Below are 21,749 nucleotides of genomic sequence, written 5' to 3'. Positions count from 1 at the left end.
CAATTAAAAGTTTGTAATGGTATAGATTTCAACTAGATTTCCACAAAAATAACTCTTTTCAACATTAATAATGTTTCTTAAGCAGCAAATAAGAATGATTTCTGAAGGATCATGTGACACTGACTGGAGTAATGATGCTGAACATTCAGCTTTGCCATCATAGAAATAAAGTAAACTTTACCATTTATTAATATATAAAAAAAAGTTATTTTAAATTGTAATACTATTTCACAATATTGCTGTTTTACTGTATTTTTGATCAAATAAATGCAGCCTTAAAAAACATAATAATTTTTTTTTTTTTACAAAAATTCTTACTGAACAGTAGTGCGCATTAGACATGACAGGAGAGCGTCCTACTTTATGTATGTGAGGCTAAATAAAGAAAGGTGTGTTACCTGACAGAGAGTTCTCAGTTCCCAGGAGGTTAATTGCATTTGTAAAGGGCAGAAAATTAATAGAGTTTAATGTCAGAAGCCGCCAGCTGGTGCATCCCTTTCATGTACGCACCCGCTTATAGAATTAATAACATATTAATATTACAGTAGGCCTCTCCTTTTCATGTTGTGCTAAAGTGTCTTCATGATTAGTGTTACGCCACTCACGTATTTGCCAATTAAGCAGGGAATTGTTAAGAGTAATGACATTAATGACTTTAAGAGCTGACAATCATTACTCATTTACGCCTCGTTGTCTCTAAATCTTCCTCCGCTTGATCCCCCGCAGGGAACGAAGAGAGATGCAACGGCTGATTTAACATTTTCCGTCATAACAAATTATCACCGCAGAAACCATGTAAGAGCGCTGTTGCAATTGTTTTGTTGCTGTCTGGCTCGTGCCATTTTGGCCAAAACTCACGTCACTTATGGGCGAGAGACGTGGAGAGAAAGAAGAGAAATAAAGCTAAAGAAGTCAACAACTGTATGTTGCTGTATAAAAATGAAAGCGAGCGAGAGACAGTCAGAGGAGGGAATGTCTTTGGAAGTCTTGTGTTGTGACTCATGGAAAATAGCTGTGGCAGCAATGGTTTCACTTTTAAATGCATTGTGGGTAACTGGTACAGTAACTGCAGTTGTCTGAGGTGGAATGGCAGTGGTGATGAAGCTATCATCTAGAGAATATGCTCTCTCTCTCTCTCTCTCTCTCTCTCTCTCTCTCTCTCTCTCTCTATTAGAGCACTTAACAGTAAATAGCTCTCAGATGCTTAGAATTTTTTCTTTTTTAGTTGTGGTTTTCGAATATTTCTCTTATTGTAAATGCACAATGTGCATGTGGTGCATGTGCACATTTTTAATTGTCTCGGCCTGGTTTATGTGTGTCTGGTGGCTGTGGCCACTTTTTGGGGGACAGATGCTGGTGTGCATGCATGCCTGTGTGCGATCATGTGTGATTATTCTGTCATTTCTTATTTGAGGAGTGTTTGCCAGACACTATGTATGTGTGTCTAAGTTAGGGAGACTTGTGTATTCATCAGCACTGGTACAATGATCTTCTTTAGAGGATATTAATTGTGCCTCGCACGTTTTTTTCCCAGTCTCAGGCTTATTTCTAAAATGTGCTGTTTTTTACTTTATTTTAGAATCTACCACCATTCCTGACACTGTTACGCCTACCCTTCCCCCTCAGGACGAGACAAGTACCGCCCACAGGACACCAGGTAATCAAACAGAGCACCTTACTTACAGAAAATATTACTATAGTGCACGAGATCAGATCTCGCTGTAGAGTGAATATCAATATATCCAATCAATTTAATGTATATTACAAAATACTTGGCTGAGGTGTAATGGGAATATCTAGTAGAGCATGTCTCATTAATGAATGTTTTTATAAGCAATTTTAGTCTATCACACATGCACTTTTATTTACAGTACTCTGCTGTGTAATTGCAGCTTTGCTTTTCCCAGAGCTCTAATAACAGATTGCCGCCCCTCCATTTCTACACACTTATGTGTTGATGAGTAGAGGCTCACAGCATGTAAACTGTCATGTACAGTGAGACAGGATTCTGTGCACATACAGTGAAACAGGAAAATGTGCACATACAATGAGACAGAAATCTATGCACATACAAGCAAACTGGAATCTTTGATGTACATTAGAAACTGGAAATAAATACAGTGAGACAGGAATTTGTGTATGTAAAATGAGACAAATTTGTTCTCATATAATAAATAAAATATACATGTAGAAAATGCATGTACAGTAAGAATATGCAGGTTATATTTCAGGTTGTATATATATTTCATGAGGAAATACATATAGTAGGACACATATAGTCATAGGACAAATATAGTATGTGTGTGTTATGGGAGAGCCTACAACCGGTCATGGAAAATGAGTATGGTTTGCTCTTTCTCTCTTCCCAGCTCCCACCACTCTGTCATCTCTGGGTGGTCTGTGTGACTTTGAGCAGAGTATGTGTGGATGGACCCACGACCCCATGTCTGATCTGAAGTGGTCTCTGTATAGTTCCTCCAGTCCTAGTCTGGACCTGACACTGGGATCTGACAGTAAGTGCATCTTAATAAAAGATATTACGCACTAATCTCTTCAAACATAAACAAAAACAGTGGGAATTGTGGTATAGCATTGGGAATATCAGGAACTTTGTGAAGACAAATGTGCTTGATTAATAAGAATTGTTAGGAAAATAAACAGGGACAGCAGAAGATGGTCAGAAGGAAGTATTGTGAAGTATGGTGACCTACTGTGACCGTACTGCACAAAAGACATTTTAAGACCTTTTGCCCTTGTCCTCTTTATGAATCCACACTCTCACACACATGAGCTCGCTTCTCATTTCCCATCCATCCATCTCATTACTGGTGTGTAATTAATATGATGGTTGAAATCTGGGAATAGTATCTGTCATTCTCTCAGTCCATCCTCGTTCTTCCTCTGGGAGTTTGTTCATCTCTTCACATCCCTGAGCTTACCTGACCTTTATCAACCCTACGTGAAAAAAAGATGAGTGCTTCACTAATTCTGCATGCACGCACACACACACAGAGTTCTCCATGTCCTCACTGCTTTCCTGGAGCACTCTGCCTTGTGAGGCTGTTAAAAAAATATTGCACTGTTTTCCATATGTCAAGTTTTAAAGAGAGATCCAGCAGTAAAGAGGAAAGAATCCTGTCCTGTTTTAACCATTCCCAAACCAAGTGCTCCCCCCAATCCCAAGACTTTCGCCTCTCTCTCACACACACACACTCTCTCTCTCTCTCTTTAACACCAGGGCTGTCACGTCACATTCCTCACCTTCTCCAAACAAACTGTGTAGATCCCCTAACACAAAACTTCTAGAAACTCAAACTCGATTTCACACAAAGTTGGTTTCCAAAATGTATCTCAATGCAATTCATAACACAAGGACACATTGTATTCTTAGTATTGTTGCATGTAGTGCTTTAGTACTGTAGCTAGACTCTTTCCGATCAAGGGGTCAAGGTTTGGCTGGTAAGCTTGTAGGTGATGTAAGTCCATCATCTGGGGCCAAAAAGCTACTTTCTCCATTGACTGCCAGATTCGAGTATATGTTTCATATGGAAGCCTGTTTCTTCTCAGTAAAGGAAAGAATTCACGTTAAGAAATATAAAATCGCAATTACAAGATAAAAAGTCCAAGGTGGAAACGGACTTCTATAGTTACGCCAGTGATGTTTTTGCATATGGAGTATGTTTCTGGCTTCCCAGCATCCCTGGACAAGAGCTGCTCAACTCATTCACTTTATAGCACAGCTCACTCCCATAAAACGATCCAACATCACAGTAAGCCGTGTAGATCCCATGGCTCCTGGAACAGCACTCTGAGCATTCCAGAGTGTTCATACCCCAGTGGTTTAACCAGGAAACGGAAAAACAGAGGGCCAGAAAGGGTTAATGCGCAGTCAACCTAATTAACTCTAGGTGTAGAAGGTTCCACTTAAAAACAATAATCCCAGAAGTACCTTTCCCTGCCCTCTGGTTACTTCAGGCACATCAGCCTAAGCCAAATAGTGTCTATGCAACGGTGGACTTTTCCTGTGAAAGGGTAATTAATTTTCCTATATGTATACCCAAGATCAAACAGAGGAAGTTCTTCTGCTTTAATTAAATGCATAATCTATTTAGGCATCTCATAAAGGAACACCAGCGACGGCCTGATCTCTGATTTCAGTGCTGTATTTTCAATAAGTTTGGGATGAGAAATGTGTCAAAGTAGGGTGAACGGAAATGACTATGCCATTTCTCTATACATCAATGTAGGTGGGAGCATTTGAATCATAGCTGAGGCAGCATGGGTAATGATGATAATTTCTGGTGCCACGCTGTCCAGTCAGATCACTCACAGAGTGTTTCCCAACCTTCGCTCTGATTGTTGTTTTCCGCTCTTCCTCTCCTCTCCCATTCATTTTTCTTCTGCTTTACTGAGACGTCCACAGTGGGATCTGACACGGATTGCGTTGTAAGGACTCTTTCCTCTTAAAACAGGGGGGTGGGGGGGGTGTTTTTATGTCTGAGCTGAGTTTCTGCTTCCCTCCGGTTCAATTATTTATTACTGAGCAACATAAAAAACAAACCAGATTGTTCAGTGCAATGTAACGGCGAGAAAGAAACAGAAAAAAGGAACATTTTGAATTTGGCTTACAGTGATATCACTAAGTAGGACAAATTCCTGGATCTACATCGTGGTTGGTGTAGGGTTAAATATTTGGTTTAGGGGTAATGATTAGGGTTGGGAAGTTGTTGGAACATGTTTCTTTAAAAAGAATGTTGTTCCAGGACCAACAAAAGATGTTTAACATCAGCACTTGCTTCTGTCTCTCTTCAGATTTTGGGAATTTCCTGTACGTGGAGGTGAGTCCTAAGTCAGAGCCGCAGCGTGCACGGTTAATGAGTCCATCGGTGGGACCCGAGCGCCGTCCCGTCTGTCTGCTCTTCTACTACCAGCTTCAGGGTGAAGGTCAGGACAGTCTGCGTGTGCTGCTCCGGGACGATGACCAGGAGGAGACGCTGCTCTGGGCACTGAAAGGAGACCAGGGGCCCATGTGGAGGGAAGGCCGCACCATCCTGCCTCAGTCCCCTAAAGAATACCAGGTGCGCAGAGACTCATCCAATAGAAATCTGTGATGTATATAATGGAAGTGAATTGGAAGTGAATTGACACCAGTAACACAGTGCTAATCGAAACGTAAAGTCTTTAATTATCTTTCTTTTCTGTTTAATTTGCAAGGTTATCATCGAGGGCTTCTTTGAGCGAGGCAGTCGAGGGCACATCTGGGTTGACAACATCCATATGAGCTCCAGCATCGAGCTTGAGCAGTGTACACGTAAGTATCAACATCTGGGTCTTTCTTTGTCTTGCTTTATCTCCCTCTTTCAGCCATCACCCACCAAATTTGTCACCAGGGACCTAAATGAACTCATGCCAAGCACCAGATGCAAGTAAAATTGGCTTTGACAAGTAAACAAAGGGGAATTTTCTTTAAATTAAAATGGAAATTAAATTAAAAATAATAAAATGAAATGAAACAGCAAAATTGTTTCTGGGCTGGTTGGAAATATTTATACATTTTAAGAAAAAATTCATAAATTTTATAATGTGACAACATTGTGACAACAACTTCATTTTGGACCCTGCCTGTCACCAAACGATCCATTCTGACCGCATAATTGTGGCTTTCCATGCCCACCCTACTCTTCCCATTCAAGCCCAAGAAAAAATTAATCACACAGAAAGTGTTTTTCAAGTGCTCGGCTCACACAAAAAGCTGAAAACTAGGCCACACTCACCCTGTGGGCTCTGATCTCAATCTATCTTTCATTAGTTTCTTTTCCTTCTCTCTTATTTGTAAACAGAGCTTTTCCAGAGCCATGCCAGGGAATAACCCGTCAGGCCTGCTCTCTACGGTGTAGCTTTTCACAAACACAGAACATTAACGCTACACGGCCAGTCACTCACAATGCTGTGAAGGTTATTTACTGAGCAAAAACATTGCTTTTCCTCTGAGGACATATTATATTTAAACAATGATCAGCAAAAATAGGATTAGTTATGAATCAAGATATTGATGTGAGCCGCCGCTCACGTGCACAGGCCCCCGGCTTTGGGACTTCACTTATTAATTAAAGTTGTTCGGTGTGCATGCGCCAGCCCCTGTGTCACTGCCAAATCTGTCCCCTGCCTCTCTGCAGAGTTCCCTTTTAAAGCGACTGCATTCCAAACATTCTGAACTGGCATTCTGTTTCTCTGGCAGTCTAAATGTGTGTGCGCTGCACAGTTTGCCAAATGACACACAGCCCAATCCTATTCTCCTCCCTTCTTCACTCTTTTTGTCTTATTTCTTCTCCTTAACCTGTGTTTGTGATTTCAGACCCCTCTCCAAAAAATTTCTTTGTGATGAGCTAAAGTGTTTCTGGGGAGTTCTGTTAATAATTTTACATTTGTAGTTAAAGGGGCTGTAGGAATTTTAATGAATATCAAGCAGGAAATGTCCCTACCTGAGAGATATCACTTAAACAGGTGTCCTGAGATATTAGGATATATTTAGCCAATCAGAAGGGTGGAATTCACAGTACATAAGAATTTATTCTGTCAAAGAATAAGAAATCTAGAGAATTGTACTCATAATATTAATCACACTGTGTCAGGATCCCACTGCACTGTTGTTATTTATGTGAATAGATTTTATTTGTGCCATTTTCTTTTCTAATCCATATTTTTTTCTTGTTTCAGAACCCTTCGCCGCATTCCCCCCTGAAATGACTGGTGAGTTTCTTGCATTTTGTCATTTCCTGTGCCAATGTTTGTGCTTCCTGCTTGTTGCCTAGCAGCTTTCATCACCTAAAGGGCTTTTGATAATCATTGTATTTTTGGTTAAGCTTCACACCAGCAGCGCACAGGGATTCTGTACAGTCTGTTTCCAATCCCACAACAAAGTTTAAATGAGTCAGATTCAACACCATGTGTTTAGTTGTTCGTTCAGTGACGTTGGTGTCTTGATGCCAAACCATTGCCGTCATCATGGTTAATGTCTTCACCATCATTATTGTCATACGGACATTTGGAGCATGGGCTGAATCCCAGCATGCATCTGTAGCCTCACATCATGTGCTGTGTTACTGTATATGGTGTCGTTATCATACTAAACATCATCAAATGTGGCCTATAGATTCAGTTGGTCTAATACCCCTCGTAAGTCACCCCTTGACATTTCAATAATAGTAGTAGTAGTGGTAGTAGTAAATAATAGTAAATCCTAATGATGAAAATATTTGTTGTTTTGCACCTAAAATAGAAAAAAATAAATGGCTATTCAAGGTTCTTCACAGGTCAGAATGTAAAATTTAAAAATAGACACATAATTTTCCTTATGGACTTTTAAGAAACATCTGAGACAAAGTTGATAGAAATGATCACCGTAAGCTCTTTTAGATTTCAGTCTACGGAGCAATGTAAGAGCAATATCTGAGCAGTAGCATTTTCCTCTGGGGTGACATTCACGAATGTACTACTAGTTCATTGAAAACAGCAAAGAACTCTAATGTTGATGGTAGACCTTCTCCTTGTGTAAGCATTGTTCTGGTGGTGTGTGTGTGAGCTGCTGTTCTGCTATGGATGTCATATGTTTATTCCCCAACAGCTGCATGATTGCGGTCAATCAAATTCAGCTGCAGTGGAATAATATTCATACACTCCATTATAAATGATTGTGGAGCACACAAGCCCTCTAATATCCTATTCCTTTAGTAACTAACTCCCTTTTTCTTAACTGAAGTAGAAATGATTCCCAGTGTAAGTAGATTCATTTTCCCATAGCAGTCAAAATTCCTAGATTACATGCGTGTTTATGCATAGACGAGAGTAAGAAGACATGGAGGGAATTGGTGGAGGTTTGTGTGTGTGTGTGTATACACATGTGGTGGGTGAGCAGTTTTTATGCACTGCTGGGTTGGGTTCATGGAAGACTTTGGCTTGAGGCAGATGAAGCTGGCACAGATCCATGCATGCAAGAAAACAAAACTTTCCCCTAGAAAGAAGAACTACAGAGCTCACGCACGCACACACACACACACACACACACAATTGACAAAATACAGCATTACAAAAGAACGTCTGAGAGAAGGTGCTGACACCAGCCGGTGTTTTATGACACAATATGCTTTTATGACCTTCACATTTGGTTGCATAAGAAATTAGCACAGATTCCACAATGCATCAGCACATTTTGAGTGAACTATCTGAGATGTATCATCTGTTCACACCCCGTGAAACACATGTCTGCATTCTTAATGTGATTTAGAAGGACAAAACTCTATCTGAACAGTTATCGAGTCCTTGCGAAGGGGCCGCTGACGGGCGTTGACGTGCATGTGCATTTGCGTGTCTGTGTTTGTTTTGTTTGTATGCAGCACCAAATCAGAGCAAAATCATTCACATACAATCCAAGATGGCTTGAAGCTATGCAGTCTGCATGCCTCTCTACCCCAAGCCAATTCTTCTGTGTCTCTCCACCAGGGGGAGCCTCACCTGGCTGGAGCGACCCCACTGTGGACACAACAGTGTCCCTGCAGCCCATGCCCACCTACTGGTATTATGTAATAGCCGGAGGTGGTGCCATTTTCCTCCTGGGCTGCGTCACGTTGGTCATGGTGCTGTGTTGCCATCGCTACCACATGGCGGCCAAGAAGAGCCAGCACTCTGTGTCCTACCAGAGCACGTACACGGGACAGTACGCAGGCGGTGGTCCCGGGGGTCTCGCCAGACCTGGGGTGGAGCCGATGCTAACTATTAGGTTAGAGAAGCAAGAGCCCTGCTCACAGTGCTGAGACGACACCGGCGAATCTCTTCATCCCACTATTTCACAGGGACACCTGCATTGGTGCTACTTAAAGTCGAGGATGATGCGAAGAAGATGTGGACAGATATAAGCACCAGAGTTGCCGACTCTTTTGTGGAGCTCTGGTGCTGGAAAGGAGGAGATCTGCTGTGCCGAAGGGACATCCAGCCAAAATCCTGACTGGCAGAGACCCCCTTTCCCCCTTCACTCTTTAGCTGTGTGTGTGGATGGGAACCTTACTATGAAAGCTCTAATCTCCTGTTCATGACCAATCCTATTGTACAGTCAAAAGAACTCGGCAGCATTGCCAAAATCAGAGGAGAGCCTGCGAACAGCGACGGGAGTGAGGCGTCGGAACAAAAAGGAAAACCGGCAAACAATTCCTTGCATGTGTGCCGCATCTCATGTGCACATAGGAACACTTGAGGCTCGAGGAGCTTGACAAGAAGCTTCAAAGAGACAAAGCATGAATGTCAAACACTCTGGGACAAATGTTCTTGCTGGAGAATCAGGATATGTGTGGAAGGCTTAGGTACCAAGTAATGTACTGAATTTTAAAACTCCTGGTACCTTCTTTGACTATTGAATGAAGCTTCTTAAAAGCATTTTGAAGAATGTTTGTTCTTTTTCAGAGAGTTCATTTTGAGTATCTGTCAATATGTGTCTATATATAAACTCTTCTTTTCTGAAAGTCACTGGGGCTTTGGCACTTACAGTACGTCTGAAGAGATACAGTATGTTTTCCGCCTATATGCAAAGGTCACATGACCTGCCTTAGCCAGCCTACTCCTCTGATTGGCCGACTGACTGATACAACATTGGCCTTAAGACGCTTCAGTGGCATTGGGCTAGTTCAAGCCAATCACTGTTCTCATTCATTATTTAATCCTTTCGTATTCATGCTCAGCCGAGATCAACCTAAGTGTATATGCAGCTAACTGATGCACTGACTTTATTTTTGTAGCTAACGTTAAAGCAGTGTGTGTATTTGTGTGCTGTTCCCCAGAGATTTTAATTACACATAGTCTTGTAAAAGAACAAAAGCGGAGAGCTTTGTAAATCTGCCAAATGTTAGACAGTGCAGGAGTGCTTCGCTAGCTGATTTTGCTTCAGGGAGAGAGTTGGCACGTTAGCATGTTAGCTGAAGCCCATCTCCAAGTCCACCTTTTATAGTGTCACTCAATACACCTGCTGATGTCTTACTGAATCACTAAACAACCTCTTATCTTTTTTTTTCTTTTTTTTTTTTTGATGGCTTTTGCCATTTTATCAGCCGAGTTAGACAGCAGACAGGGAAAAAAAACAATTAGCATTTTGTTTTATTAGCATTATTTGCATATGACAATCTTGCTACAGATTTTTTTCTTTAATGTATCAAAACATGCTATATATGCAGGAGATTGTTTTAAAATGCACTTCAAATGTGTGCTGCGAGTATTCGCTTCATCTCTTTCGTGTGCTACTTGAAACGTAGCGGTATACCTCTGAAAAAAAAAAAAAAAAAAACATGCTATGGTCTGAGGTGTTCTGTCCAAGTACATAGTGTTCAGTGTTTTCTTCTGCACCAAACAAACACATAAAAATAGGCGCCATCAGAGCTCAGGATGGAAATTCCCCCAACAAAACATTTTCCTCTTTACACATAAAGAGTCTGAGGCTTCATCTATTACTGAAAGCATCTGTCAGGCAGCCACGTCAGATTTTGGTTTCATCTAAAGCAACTGGGATGAAAGGAGAAAGTAAATCCTGATATCTTGTTATGTCCTCCATCTGGCAATAGGTGAAAATAATCCCCCATCACGGACAGGCTGGCCCTTTTCTCGCCCGTTTATCTACTCTTCACGAAAGAATGTGTGGGGAGATGGAAGGCGAGATCAAACAAAAGCCTGCTTTAAATATAGACCTTCTCTGCAGAATCCAGGGTCTGAAGGGGTTTGTTTGAAACACAAAAGCACATGAAAGACCCTTGCAGACAGCCAGAGAGACCACCTGACCCAGCAGACACATTGTTGGAGCATTGTCTCCTCTTTTCCCACCTAATCCTCTATACAGTAGAGTGTGTTCTGGGGAGATGGGACACACGGTAGCTTGCGAGACGTCAGTTCAGTTCAGTTTTGAGTCATGTTGTCTCCGTTGCGCCGCCATATTGTGAAACCTCTCACTTCTTTAAGGCAGAATTTGCGATATGCAACACATGAGTTTCTGTGGTCCACCCGCCCCATTTGAATGTGTAACAATACTAGCGTCAAAATTGTCTTGTCTCGTCTTGAGCAATTATACAGTTTGATTCCTTACATTTGACACGTGTTCTGGTTTGTTTTGAGCAAGATGGATGTTTCATATGCCTGTATGATTAATGTATGAATTTATATCAAACTTTTAACCCAGACTAAACAATCGTGATTCTGTATGTTGTTTTGTAGACTGAATGTATTAATTAATTTCATTTCATTTTCAGTTTTTCTCTTTACTATTTATTTTGAGTTGCTTAAAAATGACCTGTCAGCTCATCATAATATGTTTTTAAATCTACTGTGGCTTTTTTTGAGGGTTTCTTTGAACCATTTCATATTTCTAATTAGGTAATGGACCAGATTACATTTTAAGCCTGTCGTAAGCATTCTTGCTTGGAGTTTTTTTTTTTTTTTTTTTGCGTCTCTCAAAAGATATTAATGAGCAAAAGCACTCAGAGGGGGCCCATATGATGCCAAGAGTCTGTCTCTGATAGTACCTGCACAAAACAGCATATGCTCTCACCCCTCCTCAGAGACGGAGACAGGAAAAGGCGTCGACGTCTCAAGTGTCCGTCTGGAGAAAATGAATTTTAATGTAAAAAAAGAAAGAAATCCAGGTTGTATACTCTATATGTTTGCTTAAAAACAGGTCAACTATTCCACCTACAAATCTTGAACTTGATTAAATCAGTTCGGTCTATTGCAGTATTTACTCATGTTTGCTGAACATGAATTTTTTATGTTCATTATGTCGACATTATGCTTAATTTGCATCAAGTTCTGATGGGTTTGTGGTTGTGTGCACTTTTTTGTCCTTTGTGAATGTGGGGCTTTAACCCTGCCATCTATATAAGCTTTTTCTTTTCTCTATTCAACGCAGCATTTTCAGCCTGTTTAAATACATACAGTATGAGGTATATTTTAGCCTGTTGAATTTCGTGGTCTTGGAAATGTGGTATGGAATGTTACAATAAAGTGATATTTTTCTACAAACTGCAGCTAAAGTGGTAAAGTGTGCTCTTTTTTTAATGGGTTTTTGATGATGTACTGTATAACAGACGATGCAGCTGTTTGTACCCAAGTCTGTGTGCTCATCAATGTACAGTTTTTGCTATTTATGTTGGCCATTTTGTGCTCATACATTGCACTGCTGTTACTGGCTCATAGAACAACAATGCACACGTTGTTTTCTTGGAATGTACCAAAAGAGCTTGTTTTCATGTAGCCTCTTTTCAATTTGACATTGGGTGTTTCATTTGGGTTGTGTTTGTCTTCCAAACAGAGCGAAGACCTGAAGACCTTGGAAATAATCGTCTATTCAATGGCAGAGACCGCACTGGTCAAGGTAAATCTATTCATCAACCTTCAAGCATAGACTGGTGTATTTTAATAGTAAACACAAATGGTGTCTTGGACGAGAAACAGAAAGTATGTACACAAATGCGGACGTGAATGCCATGGCCAATGCAATAAAAAATGACAAATTGTATCACAGATACGAATAAAAATATTAAGCAGCACAGCTGCTTTCAACATAAGAAAAATCTTGTAAAAAAATGTTTCTTGAGCAGCAAATCAGCTCATTAGAATGATTTCTGAAGGATCATCATGATTTATCAAAAAAAAATTATTTTGTCAAATCAACTCAGATAATTAATGTGGTCCAGATAACATAATATTTTGAGTTTCTGTTGATTAAACCATTCTCCTTCATTGTATTAACTCAAAATTTTAATTTAAATGAACTCAAAATTTTAAGGTAACCAGGTCACTTACTTTTTTAAGTTAAACCAACAATCATTTTTTACAATGTGTGACACTGAAGACTGGAGTAATGATGGAGTAACAGCTTTGCCATCACAGGAATAAATTACATTTTAAAATATATTCAAATAGAAAACAGTTATTTTAAATTGTAATAATATTTCACAATATTAGTGTTTTTTATTAAATAAATACAACCTTGGTGAGCAAAAGAGATAAACATTAAAAGTACCAACCCCAAATTTTTGAATTGTAGAAAACAAGTCTTATTCAACACAATTTCGCTACTCAAGTGAATGTAACTAATTTTAAGTATGTTTGGATATTTTTACTGGAAAACAAGGCAAAAGTACTGCGTAAATAATGTTTTGCAATGAATGGCATGTGTTGCATTTATTGCAGCCCATACTGTTTATTTTTATCCAAAAACTGTCTAGGTCACAATGATACTTGTGAAATTTATTAACTGATAAACATTCTATTCCTGTTTCCAGGGTTCCATTTCCCTGCCTGGACCACGCCCAACCCCTCACGAGAACCTCCGGTGACACGGTACTCCGAGAAAGACAACGCCTGGCTGTACACCCTCGATCCCATCCTGGTCACCATCATCGTCATGAGTTCCCTGGGCGTTCTGCTGGGAGCGGTGTGTGCCGGTCTCCTGCTCTACTGCACCTGCTCCTACAACGGCCTGTCATCCCGCAGCACCACCACACTGGAGAACTACAACTTCGAGCTGTACGACGGCATCAAGCACAAGGTGAAGATCAACCAGCAGCGCTGCTGTTCTGAGGCCTGAAGGGAGCCGATCGGGAGAGAAGCTCCGTCCGCTCATGAACTGGTGCCGGCCTGATCCAAAACTGTGAATGGACCTCACGCCGCTAATATAGGGCTGATCTCTGACCGGGATTGTGGAAGGATCACTGGGAGCGTAGAGGCTTCCTGTGGACAGCTCAGCTGGAGTGAAACATGATCAACACATATCAACCTAATGACTTTACCCCTTCAAAAATGAAAAAGAACTTTAAATAAATGTATATTGCTATAGATTTGTAAAGAAAAATACAGTCTAATAATGCTTAATGGAAGCTAGAAGAGAGAGACAGGCACTAGGACTAGAAGACAGATCGCTTGTGAAATCTTGGCCTCTATTGTGTGAACGCTGTGGCCTAGAAAATTGTGGACATTTGCTTTAGTTTAGACTCGTGTCTTTTTGCTGACTTGCTTAAGTTCCCATCCCATCCCGTCTTTTGCCACTTTCTACAACCGGTTTGAAGTGTCAAAGCCTCTTATGAATGTTTTATACATAAGTTCAATCTGTCTGTAGCATAATGTTTTTGTTGTGGCCATTAGAGAACGAGGAAAGAAAATGCTGTATTACATTCAGAAAAAAAAAATCCTTTTAGATTGAAGTATTAGGATTGTCTTTTGAGTCTTTTTTCTCCTTTCTTCTTTTTTTTTGGTTTTGCTTTTTACTGTTTGATTTCTAAGCATAGCGTTTAAAGACTCTGTGCTGACAATTTCAAACTAATTTATCGCAACCTATGGATTGCTAAGGATTCAGATCCACTGAGCTAAAGAGTGTTAAGAGAGTGGAAAGAGAGTGAGAGCATCCTCTGTTCTCTCCTACTCTCTGTACCCTATTCTTGAAGGAACAAAGACTCAAGCTGGCAAAGCGACTTTGGTGAAGGAGCTGGAAAATCCCCAAGCCACTTTCATGTACAAACAATCGAGCCTTAAGCAAACTGTTTTGGAGGAGAGCCATTTTGAAACACCAGTCTTTGGGTTTAAAGCCACTGGGGCCTCGAAGGAGTCAGGCCTTGTGCTTGCTTTCTTTCATTTCACCTGTCTGTTTACTCCATGGTTTATTTTGGGCTGCTGAAAATGAAGGCTAACAAGAGCAGGTTTGGTGTAAGCCTGGGAGAAGGGTGAGAATTTCACAGAACGTTTCACCTCGAGGTGAAGAGAGCGGTAGACCGAGTATGCACATGGGAGAAATGTGTGTACATTTCTTTTATTGTACCTCGACTGGCCTCTCGCTCCCCAGAGCCACGCTGGGAGTTCTGTTGACTTGTGGTTCAGGGGGGGGGAGAGGCCTTGTCTTATTGGGGAGTGCGGAAATCAGCCGGAGACATGGATTGTTCAGTTGTTGGTGGAGAGAGCAATGAAGGAGGGAGAGATTGTGTGTATTCAGCTCGGTTTTCATTGGACTCTGTTGACTCTTTTCCAAGTGCCTTGGAGCTCTGGCCTGTTTTGGCTTTGCTGCAGAGCTGTGATAGTATTACCTCGTCTGTCTGGGACAGGAGGCCAACACCAAAAGACATGGAGATCCCGGCACTGGTCAGAACATTCAAAAATTGTTGTTTGTAGACTTTGTACAGAAAAAAAGTTCTTTTTTTATTGTTATTATTATTATTTAATAAAGTATGATTAACGATACTTGTGACTGGTGTGAACTTTATTTTAATGGAGGTCTATCTGTCTGTCTATCTATCTATCTATCTATCTATCTGTCTGTCTGTCTGTCTGTCTGTCTGTCGGTCTGTCTGTCTGTCTGTCTGTCGGTCTGTCTGTCAGTCTGTATATCTGTCTATCTATCTATCTGTATATATGTCTGTATTTCTGTCAATCTATCTATCTATATCTATCTATTTGTCTGTCAGTTTATCTGTCTGTCTGTCTATCTGTTTGTCTATTTGTCTGAAAGTCTATCTGTCTGTCTGTCCATCTATCCATCTGTCTGTCTGTGTCCTTATCTCTATCTGTCTGTCTCTATCTCTCTATCTATCAGTCGATATGTCTGTCTATTTGTCTATCATCAATACGTTTATCTGTGATGTCTGTCTGACTATCTATAGATGTACAAATCTCAAGCTGTCTATCTGTCTATTAGCCTGTCTGTTTATACGTCTGTCTCTGTCTATCTGCCTAGCATCTGTCTATCTACCCATTGCTTCATCAATCTGTGCATCTATAATCTTTATCGTATCATATATTTATCTACACACACTTTTCACTTTACTCCAGCTCTACTGAGTTTCATTGCAGATCGATCCTGAAGGAAAAACTCAAAACACTGGAGTCCATTTCAGTCCCATTTAAGTTCAGCTCATCTCAGACAATCCATTGAAATCTGTTTGCAGTCTTAATTCAGCGCCTGACCTCGCTGTGCAGCTGTGCTGAGCGGAGACAGAGGAGAGGTGAGCGACACGTCTCCAAAACACCTTGGCACAAAGCACCTTCTGACTAGACCACACACAATCCAATCAAAAATAACAGCCCTCAATGACTAATTAAATGTAACGCTGTGATCTTGTATTTCACTTTAAACATAAACATAGCAAATAATGAACACAGAAGTAGAAAAGCAGCATCACACCACATGAATGAGATATTCAGCTATGCATACGTTCAAAACTCTCATTTTAGTGCAGCTTGCTGTGCATCGCAGAACAGCAGTGGTCTCCATCTCTGTCTAAACCCAGATCCCTGCAGATACAAGGGCACATTTGTTTGTTTCCTGTTTGATGTTGACTTGACTAATGATCCATGTGCATAATTATTTTGTTCTGGATCCTGACAGCCCCCAACCAAATAATATCATGAAGCCTCAGTTATGTGGCTCATTCAGGAATGTGCTGTCATGTGGATGCCTGCCGTCCTTCCTCATTAACAGAGATGCCAAGTGTGAGAAATGCCAGTCACCATCCATCAAGGAAGAGCGAGGGGCACAGAATGGAGCAGGGGAATTTGTCAGTGTGATCCGGGCTGAAGTCTTTGCTGACTCAGTCTTGTAGATTCTCTGAAAATATGTGATGTTTAGGTTTGTTTGGTTGAGAAGGCCTTGAATTGGACTCCAAGCATTAGTGTTACGGGTTGGGATTGTTTCTGTCTGCTATTTCTTGTGATGGTCTTTCTAGAAACCCAAGATGTCTTGGGCCAATACTCTCATTACAGCTCACACTGGGCTCTGTTTAAACAACCCCACTAAGATCAATGAAATACATTAAAAATTGAATGGTTCAATAAAACAGCAGAGGATAGAATAAATTATCTATAAATTATCTAATATACTTTGTAGCTCTGGGCATTGAAGGTAATTTTTCATTACAAAGGGGATGTGTTGGGAAGTGTAGCTTTCTTTCTGGTCTGTGTTGTATATATGTCTGACTCTGGGATTTTCCAAATGATTTTGCTTATATTCTGATGATTTTGCCATAACCGCAACTCCTGTTAACTTGATCTTGTTCCTGGCCCAGCATGTAATGTTAAAGGGGACCTATTATGCAAAATTCACTTTTACATGGTGTGTGTAAACAACCAGCCTATAATGGTGAAAATCAACCCACTCCTTTTTTATAATCCCCATAAATCAGAAGCAGTGTCTGAAAATATGCCGTTCAAGATTTTCCCCTACTGTGACGTCACAGTTGGGACAAGCCCCACCCATGACCTGCACTATTAGCCACACAGCACCTATTGATATAATGTCTGCTCCACATTACGAATATTCTGTTTTTTATGTACCAATGAACATAAGAGTCTCCATAGACTCCCGGCATCTGAGCCACTAAGGACAGTGTGGATGAATTTCATTTATGAAGGAAATGTGCCTAAAAAAAATTGGTACAGCCTTATGTTTGAGCAAATCATTTTTCGGACTGCTTCGCAAACGAGGGTCAGTTCAACGCTGGATTTGCACAAAATTTGATTCTGAAAGATGGGTCGATACCAACTGTTCAAACTTCATATCCAGAACAAGTATCCAAATTTGTGAATGTTTCCAAATGGTGTTTCTGAATGTGCTTGTTAGCATGCTGTGCGGCTAATGTGGCTAAAGATGATTATATAAATTATAACCATAATTAAACAAAATACCTATCTCCATGCAGCATATATTCTCTGGCTCTTAGGCATCCTACTACAGTTCTCACATGACCACAACAATTTATAGGTGATCATGAAAGTATGCTAATCGATAACTTGAATAAAGTTAACTCCACAACAACTACATTTATTCAGCAACTAACCATTCAGAAACGTCTTGTTGCATTCTAAGTTGTAACTTCTTCCTAAATCTCTCAATCTGTGTCCGACTCAAGTTCAAATAGAAGCTGAACACCGCTTCTGACATTTTGGCTGTGTGAGATTCTCCAGTTTTGTTGAGTATCCGAAGCATGAGATGTAAAGGCTCCGCCCACTTCTTGAAGGACAGCAGCTAATTTGCATTTAAAGGTATACACATGAAGCTCACATCCAAATAGGGTCAATTGGCCATGCTATTATAAATTATATGCGGGGTATTTTAAGCTGAAACTTCACAGACACATTCTGGGGACACCAGAGAATTGTGTTGCATCTTGTAAAAATGGGGCGTAAAAGGTACCCTTCAAAGGTCAATATACTCTCAACAAGACTTAAACATCTTTACTGTCATAAGAGATGTTTATCCTTTTCATAATAGGTCCAATCATTGCACTGCCTTTTTGCTAGAAGTAAAGTTCCAGAGTAAAGCTCTCATGAGTCTGAGAAGCTGCTGAATGTTTTACTATACAGTAGACAGACTGGGATGTGTAGAGAGCTGTCATGAGCGTTTGAATCAGATTCAAACATCTTCCCAGTGGCAGATGGCTGGAGACGGCCTGAGCCGCCAGTGACAAGAGACCTGCAAAGGGGACAGATGCTCTGTGTGTACAGCATGTGAAAATGACGGGGTCCATCACCAAAACTGTATAATTGTCATGTCTCTCATTTTACTCCACAGTCTCTTTCACCCAACATACATTTTTAAAACCAAATCAGTATTTAATGTCCATTTTGAATTTATTTGCAAGTCAAATAATTGGTAAACCACATCAGAGTAAAATAGAGAGCAGTTAGCCAGTCATTAATGCAAAATCAATGCAAGCTACGCTTTATGTTGGGGTTTATTTTGTGATACTGATTGGTGAATGTATATTATTTCTTTATATACTGTATAAACTTATGTAAACTAAATAAATCAGTTTCAGTTCAACTTAAAATAAAACAGAAATGTCTAACTGCTGAATTTATTTCCAATAAAGTATTACCCATAATCCTATCAGATAGACAGAAGTGACATCCACCAATTAGAGAAGCATCTGTAACCATGAAAATGGGTTTTGGCAGGACAGCAAAAACTAGCAAAGTATAGCTAATAACCTGCCTAATTTTAAGTTGTTAGACTGTTTTCTGGTATAAATACTGTATTATACATGTTATGTCATGAAACTCTATATGGCACAGGGTGATAGGTCCTTAAAGGAGAAGTTCACTTTTAAAATGAAAATTCTGTCATCACATAATCACCCTCATGTTGTTTCAAACTTGTATGAATTTCTTTCTTCTGCTGAACAGAAAGGAAGATATTTAGAAGAATATCAGTAACCAGGCAGTTTTTGGGTCCCATTGACTTCCATAGTAGGAAAAAAATATACTATGGAAGTCAATGGGACCCAAAAACTGCCTGGTTACTGATATTCTTCTAAATATCTTCCTTTCTGTTCAGCAGAAGAAAGAAATTCATACAGGTTTGAAACAACATGAGGGTGATTATATGATGACAGAATTTTCATTTTAAAAGTGAACTTCTCCTTTAACTCAATCTTCTTGCAATCGTATCATTCTCTAAACGGCACAGCTGATTGGTTTTTGCTGTATCAGTAGCCAATGAGCTCGCGTGCTCAACCTTGAAATGCTGGTCAGTATTTTCTGTAGCAGTTGCAGCGCGATTTCAGAAACCCTCCACCTTCCCCAGCTCCACCTGTGTAGATCTGCTATGGGTAATTCATATAAGCTTTATTGTACAGCAGCAGCATGTCTTACTTGCTCACAGCAGCATGTCGTGTATGTAATGGCAGTAGCCAGTCCTGTACCAGCAGAAGCAATAACAACAGCAGCACCGTGGCAGATCTATTCCACCTAGACCAGATATATCAACATTGTCATATCCATTACCATGCCAAACATTCTGAGAATTGTCATGACTGAGGGGACCGTCTACTAAGGTAGGAACAGGCCAACTAACTGGCATGTGAAGTGACTAATAACAGATTGTTTTGTTCAAAGTCGTGTTTAAGGGTAGGAAAACATTGTTGCAATAACCTGCATGTAATCATAAATCATTCATTCAGGATCGGCATAAAATTGAAAGCAAATAATGGAGCAACAATCTGCATTAAAAACTTTTAAGAAATTAGTTGAAGATACCCATAAAGTTCTCAGAATGTTCTAAAACTAAACTCATAAACACAGATTAAATGACGTGTACTTCGTCAACAGCCATTCAAACACTTTCCGAGTACACATCTGTTTGGAGCACTTCTCTTCATTTTTTATTGCCTACAAGCAATTCGGGGGATCTGAATACAATCCTTAATCTGCTGGCTTTAATGTCAGCATCAGGGCTTTCATGTTTACTTGCATATGCCGCAGATATTTCCTTTTTGGTGAGGTACTTCACCTCATCTTCCATCATAGATGTGAGAGGATATACAGCTAATGAAATGGGATCTCTTGGGAATCCTTTCATATGTTGGCAAAGGGTCAGTCAAACTTGATAATTGATAATGACAAAATTAAATGATAATTTTCCACATCTTGTAGGACTAAAAAACAGCAGTTTTGAGCCTGACTGTGACACAACACAGCCACACAGAGTTTAAATTGTCTTTCTGAGAATCAAAATAAGTAAGAAAAAAAAGAACTTTCCTCTTTATTTTTTGTAGTTTTAAAAGGAAATAAGTCTGACTCTCATTGTCTGTCTCCACACTGAATTCATTTGGAATGGAAAATGTGATGGCAGAGAACATGGACCGTATCATATTTTTGTGAAGAGATTCCACACCTGCTTTTAGATCTTCTATTTTATCATGTTCCAAGACCAAAAAGTTCCAGAATCTTCTTGAGGGAGGTCGTCTTTGAGTTCATTTTGTGAGCATGCCATGTGCTTGTTTATTACCAGCTGAGAGCGGCTGTTATTATTCTACCGTGAAGAACTGTTTAGCTTCAGCTCGTGTAAATATCTACCTAACAACAGATTTACCGTCATGTTGAACAAAACGAAGCAACAACCTGTCATTTTTTACCCCCCTCTTGCACCCCCCTCCCCTTTTAGGGAGATTGTCAATGCGAAGTGCCCACCAACCGCTCCCTTCAAATGGGCATGTGGAGAAGGACCTATGCTATTTTCCATTAAGGTTGTTTAAACACCATAAGTGGCATGTTTGGGTTGGTGAAAGCTGGTGTTAGCCTCGTCTGGATGTGCTGTCTGCCGCCGTTGAGGTATTTGGCAACAGCGTGGAAACTGCTGCTGAGATCAGACGGGCCTTTGTATGTCTCACGTTTCCCTTCATGCCGCAATTATGTTTCAGATAGCCAAGGGTAAATCAACACCACCCGTCATATTTTTTCTGTAGTTTCACATCTCTGGGTTATTATTCCCCTATATGCAAATGAGGAGATGTGGGAGGGGGTGAATGCAGGTTGAAAATGGCCAGTCATACGACTGTCAGAAAATTAGAGATGTCTTTTGCTGGCTGTTCGCACTCAGTCTTTCTCCTGCCGCACTCCGAAAGCCACTGACTCATCTGCCTCCAGCAAAATCAAATTACATTTCTGTAAAAAGGCTTTCTCTCTCGCTTTCCACACAGTGATTGTTTTGAAAATAATTATTCTGGATGTTTTGATCGTTTAATATTGTTGGTGAAAGTTGGACGTTCAGTTGTCGTGAGGGAATGGACTTCATGAAATATGATTATATTGATGCTGTAAAAATGCTTTCATCGATAATGACGTTATAAATCATCTTTGGTGCTTATTATCTATTCAGACGATAATCAAATTCACGTCTCACTGGGAGAAATGGTATGGTTTGTGTGAGTGTAAATATGTGAGTGTGAATAAGAGAG

The 21,749-nt window shown here is 40.2% G+C and overlaps 1 protein-coding gene across 2 annotated transcripts in view; it reads left to right on the top strand.

Moving 5' to 3' along the window:
• Positions 1 to 15,257, top strand: part of nrp2b (neuropilin 2b) — a 73,426-nt gene extending 58,169 nt beyond the window's left edge. Inside the window, exons 11-17 of one of the 2 annotated variants that reach the window (XM_081368962.1) lie at positions 1,580 to 1,657; positions 2,370 to 2,513; positions 4,813 to 5,078; positions 5,215 to 5,311; positions 6,718 to 6,750; positions 12,338 to 12,400; positions 13,314 to 15,257. In XM_081368962.1, the coding sequence (XP_081225088.1) occupies positions 1,580 to 1,657; positions 2,370 to 2,513; positions 4,813 to 5,078; positions 5,215 to 5,311; positions 6,718 to 6,750; positions 12,338 to 12,400; positions 13,314 to 13,618 (986 nt within the window). In that variant the 3' untranslated portion in view covers positions 13,619 to 15,257. Of the gene's footprint in view, positions 1 to 1,579; positions 1,658 to 2,369; positions 2,514 to 4,812; positions 5,079 to 5,214; positions 5,312 to 6,717; positions 6,751 to 8,499; positions 10,309 to 12,337; positions 12,401 to 13,313 lie in introns of those variants that run through there. The other variant, XM_081368963.1, reaches the window with a different exon arrangement.
• The last annotated feature ends 6,492 nt before the right edge of the window (positions 15,258 to 21,749 follow it).

Source organism: Scardinius erythrophthalmus (genome assembly GCF_964197995.2).
Source record: "Scardinius erythrophthalmus genome assembly, chromosome: 6".
Lineage (NCBI taxonomy): Eukaryota > Metazoa > Chordata > Actinopteri > Cypriniformes > Leuciscidae > Scardinius > Scardinius erythrophthalmus.
This window is presented reverse-complemented; position numbering and strand designations above follow the sequence as displayed.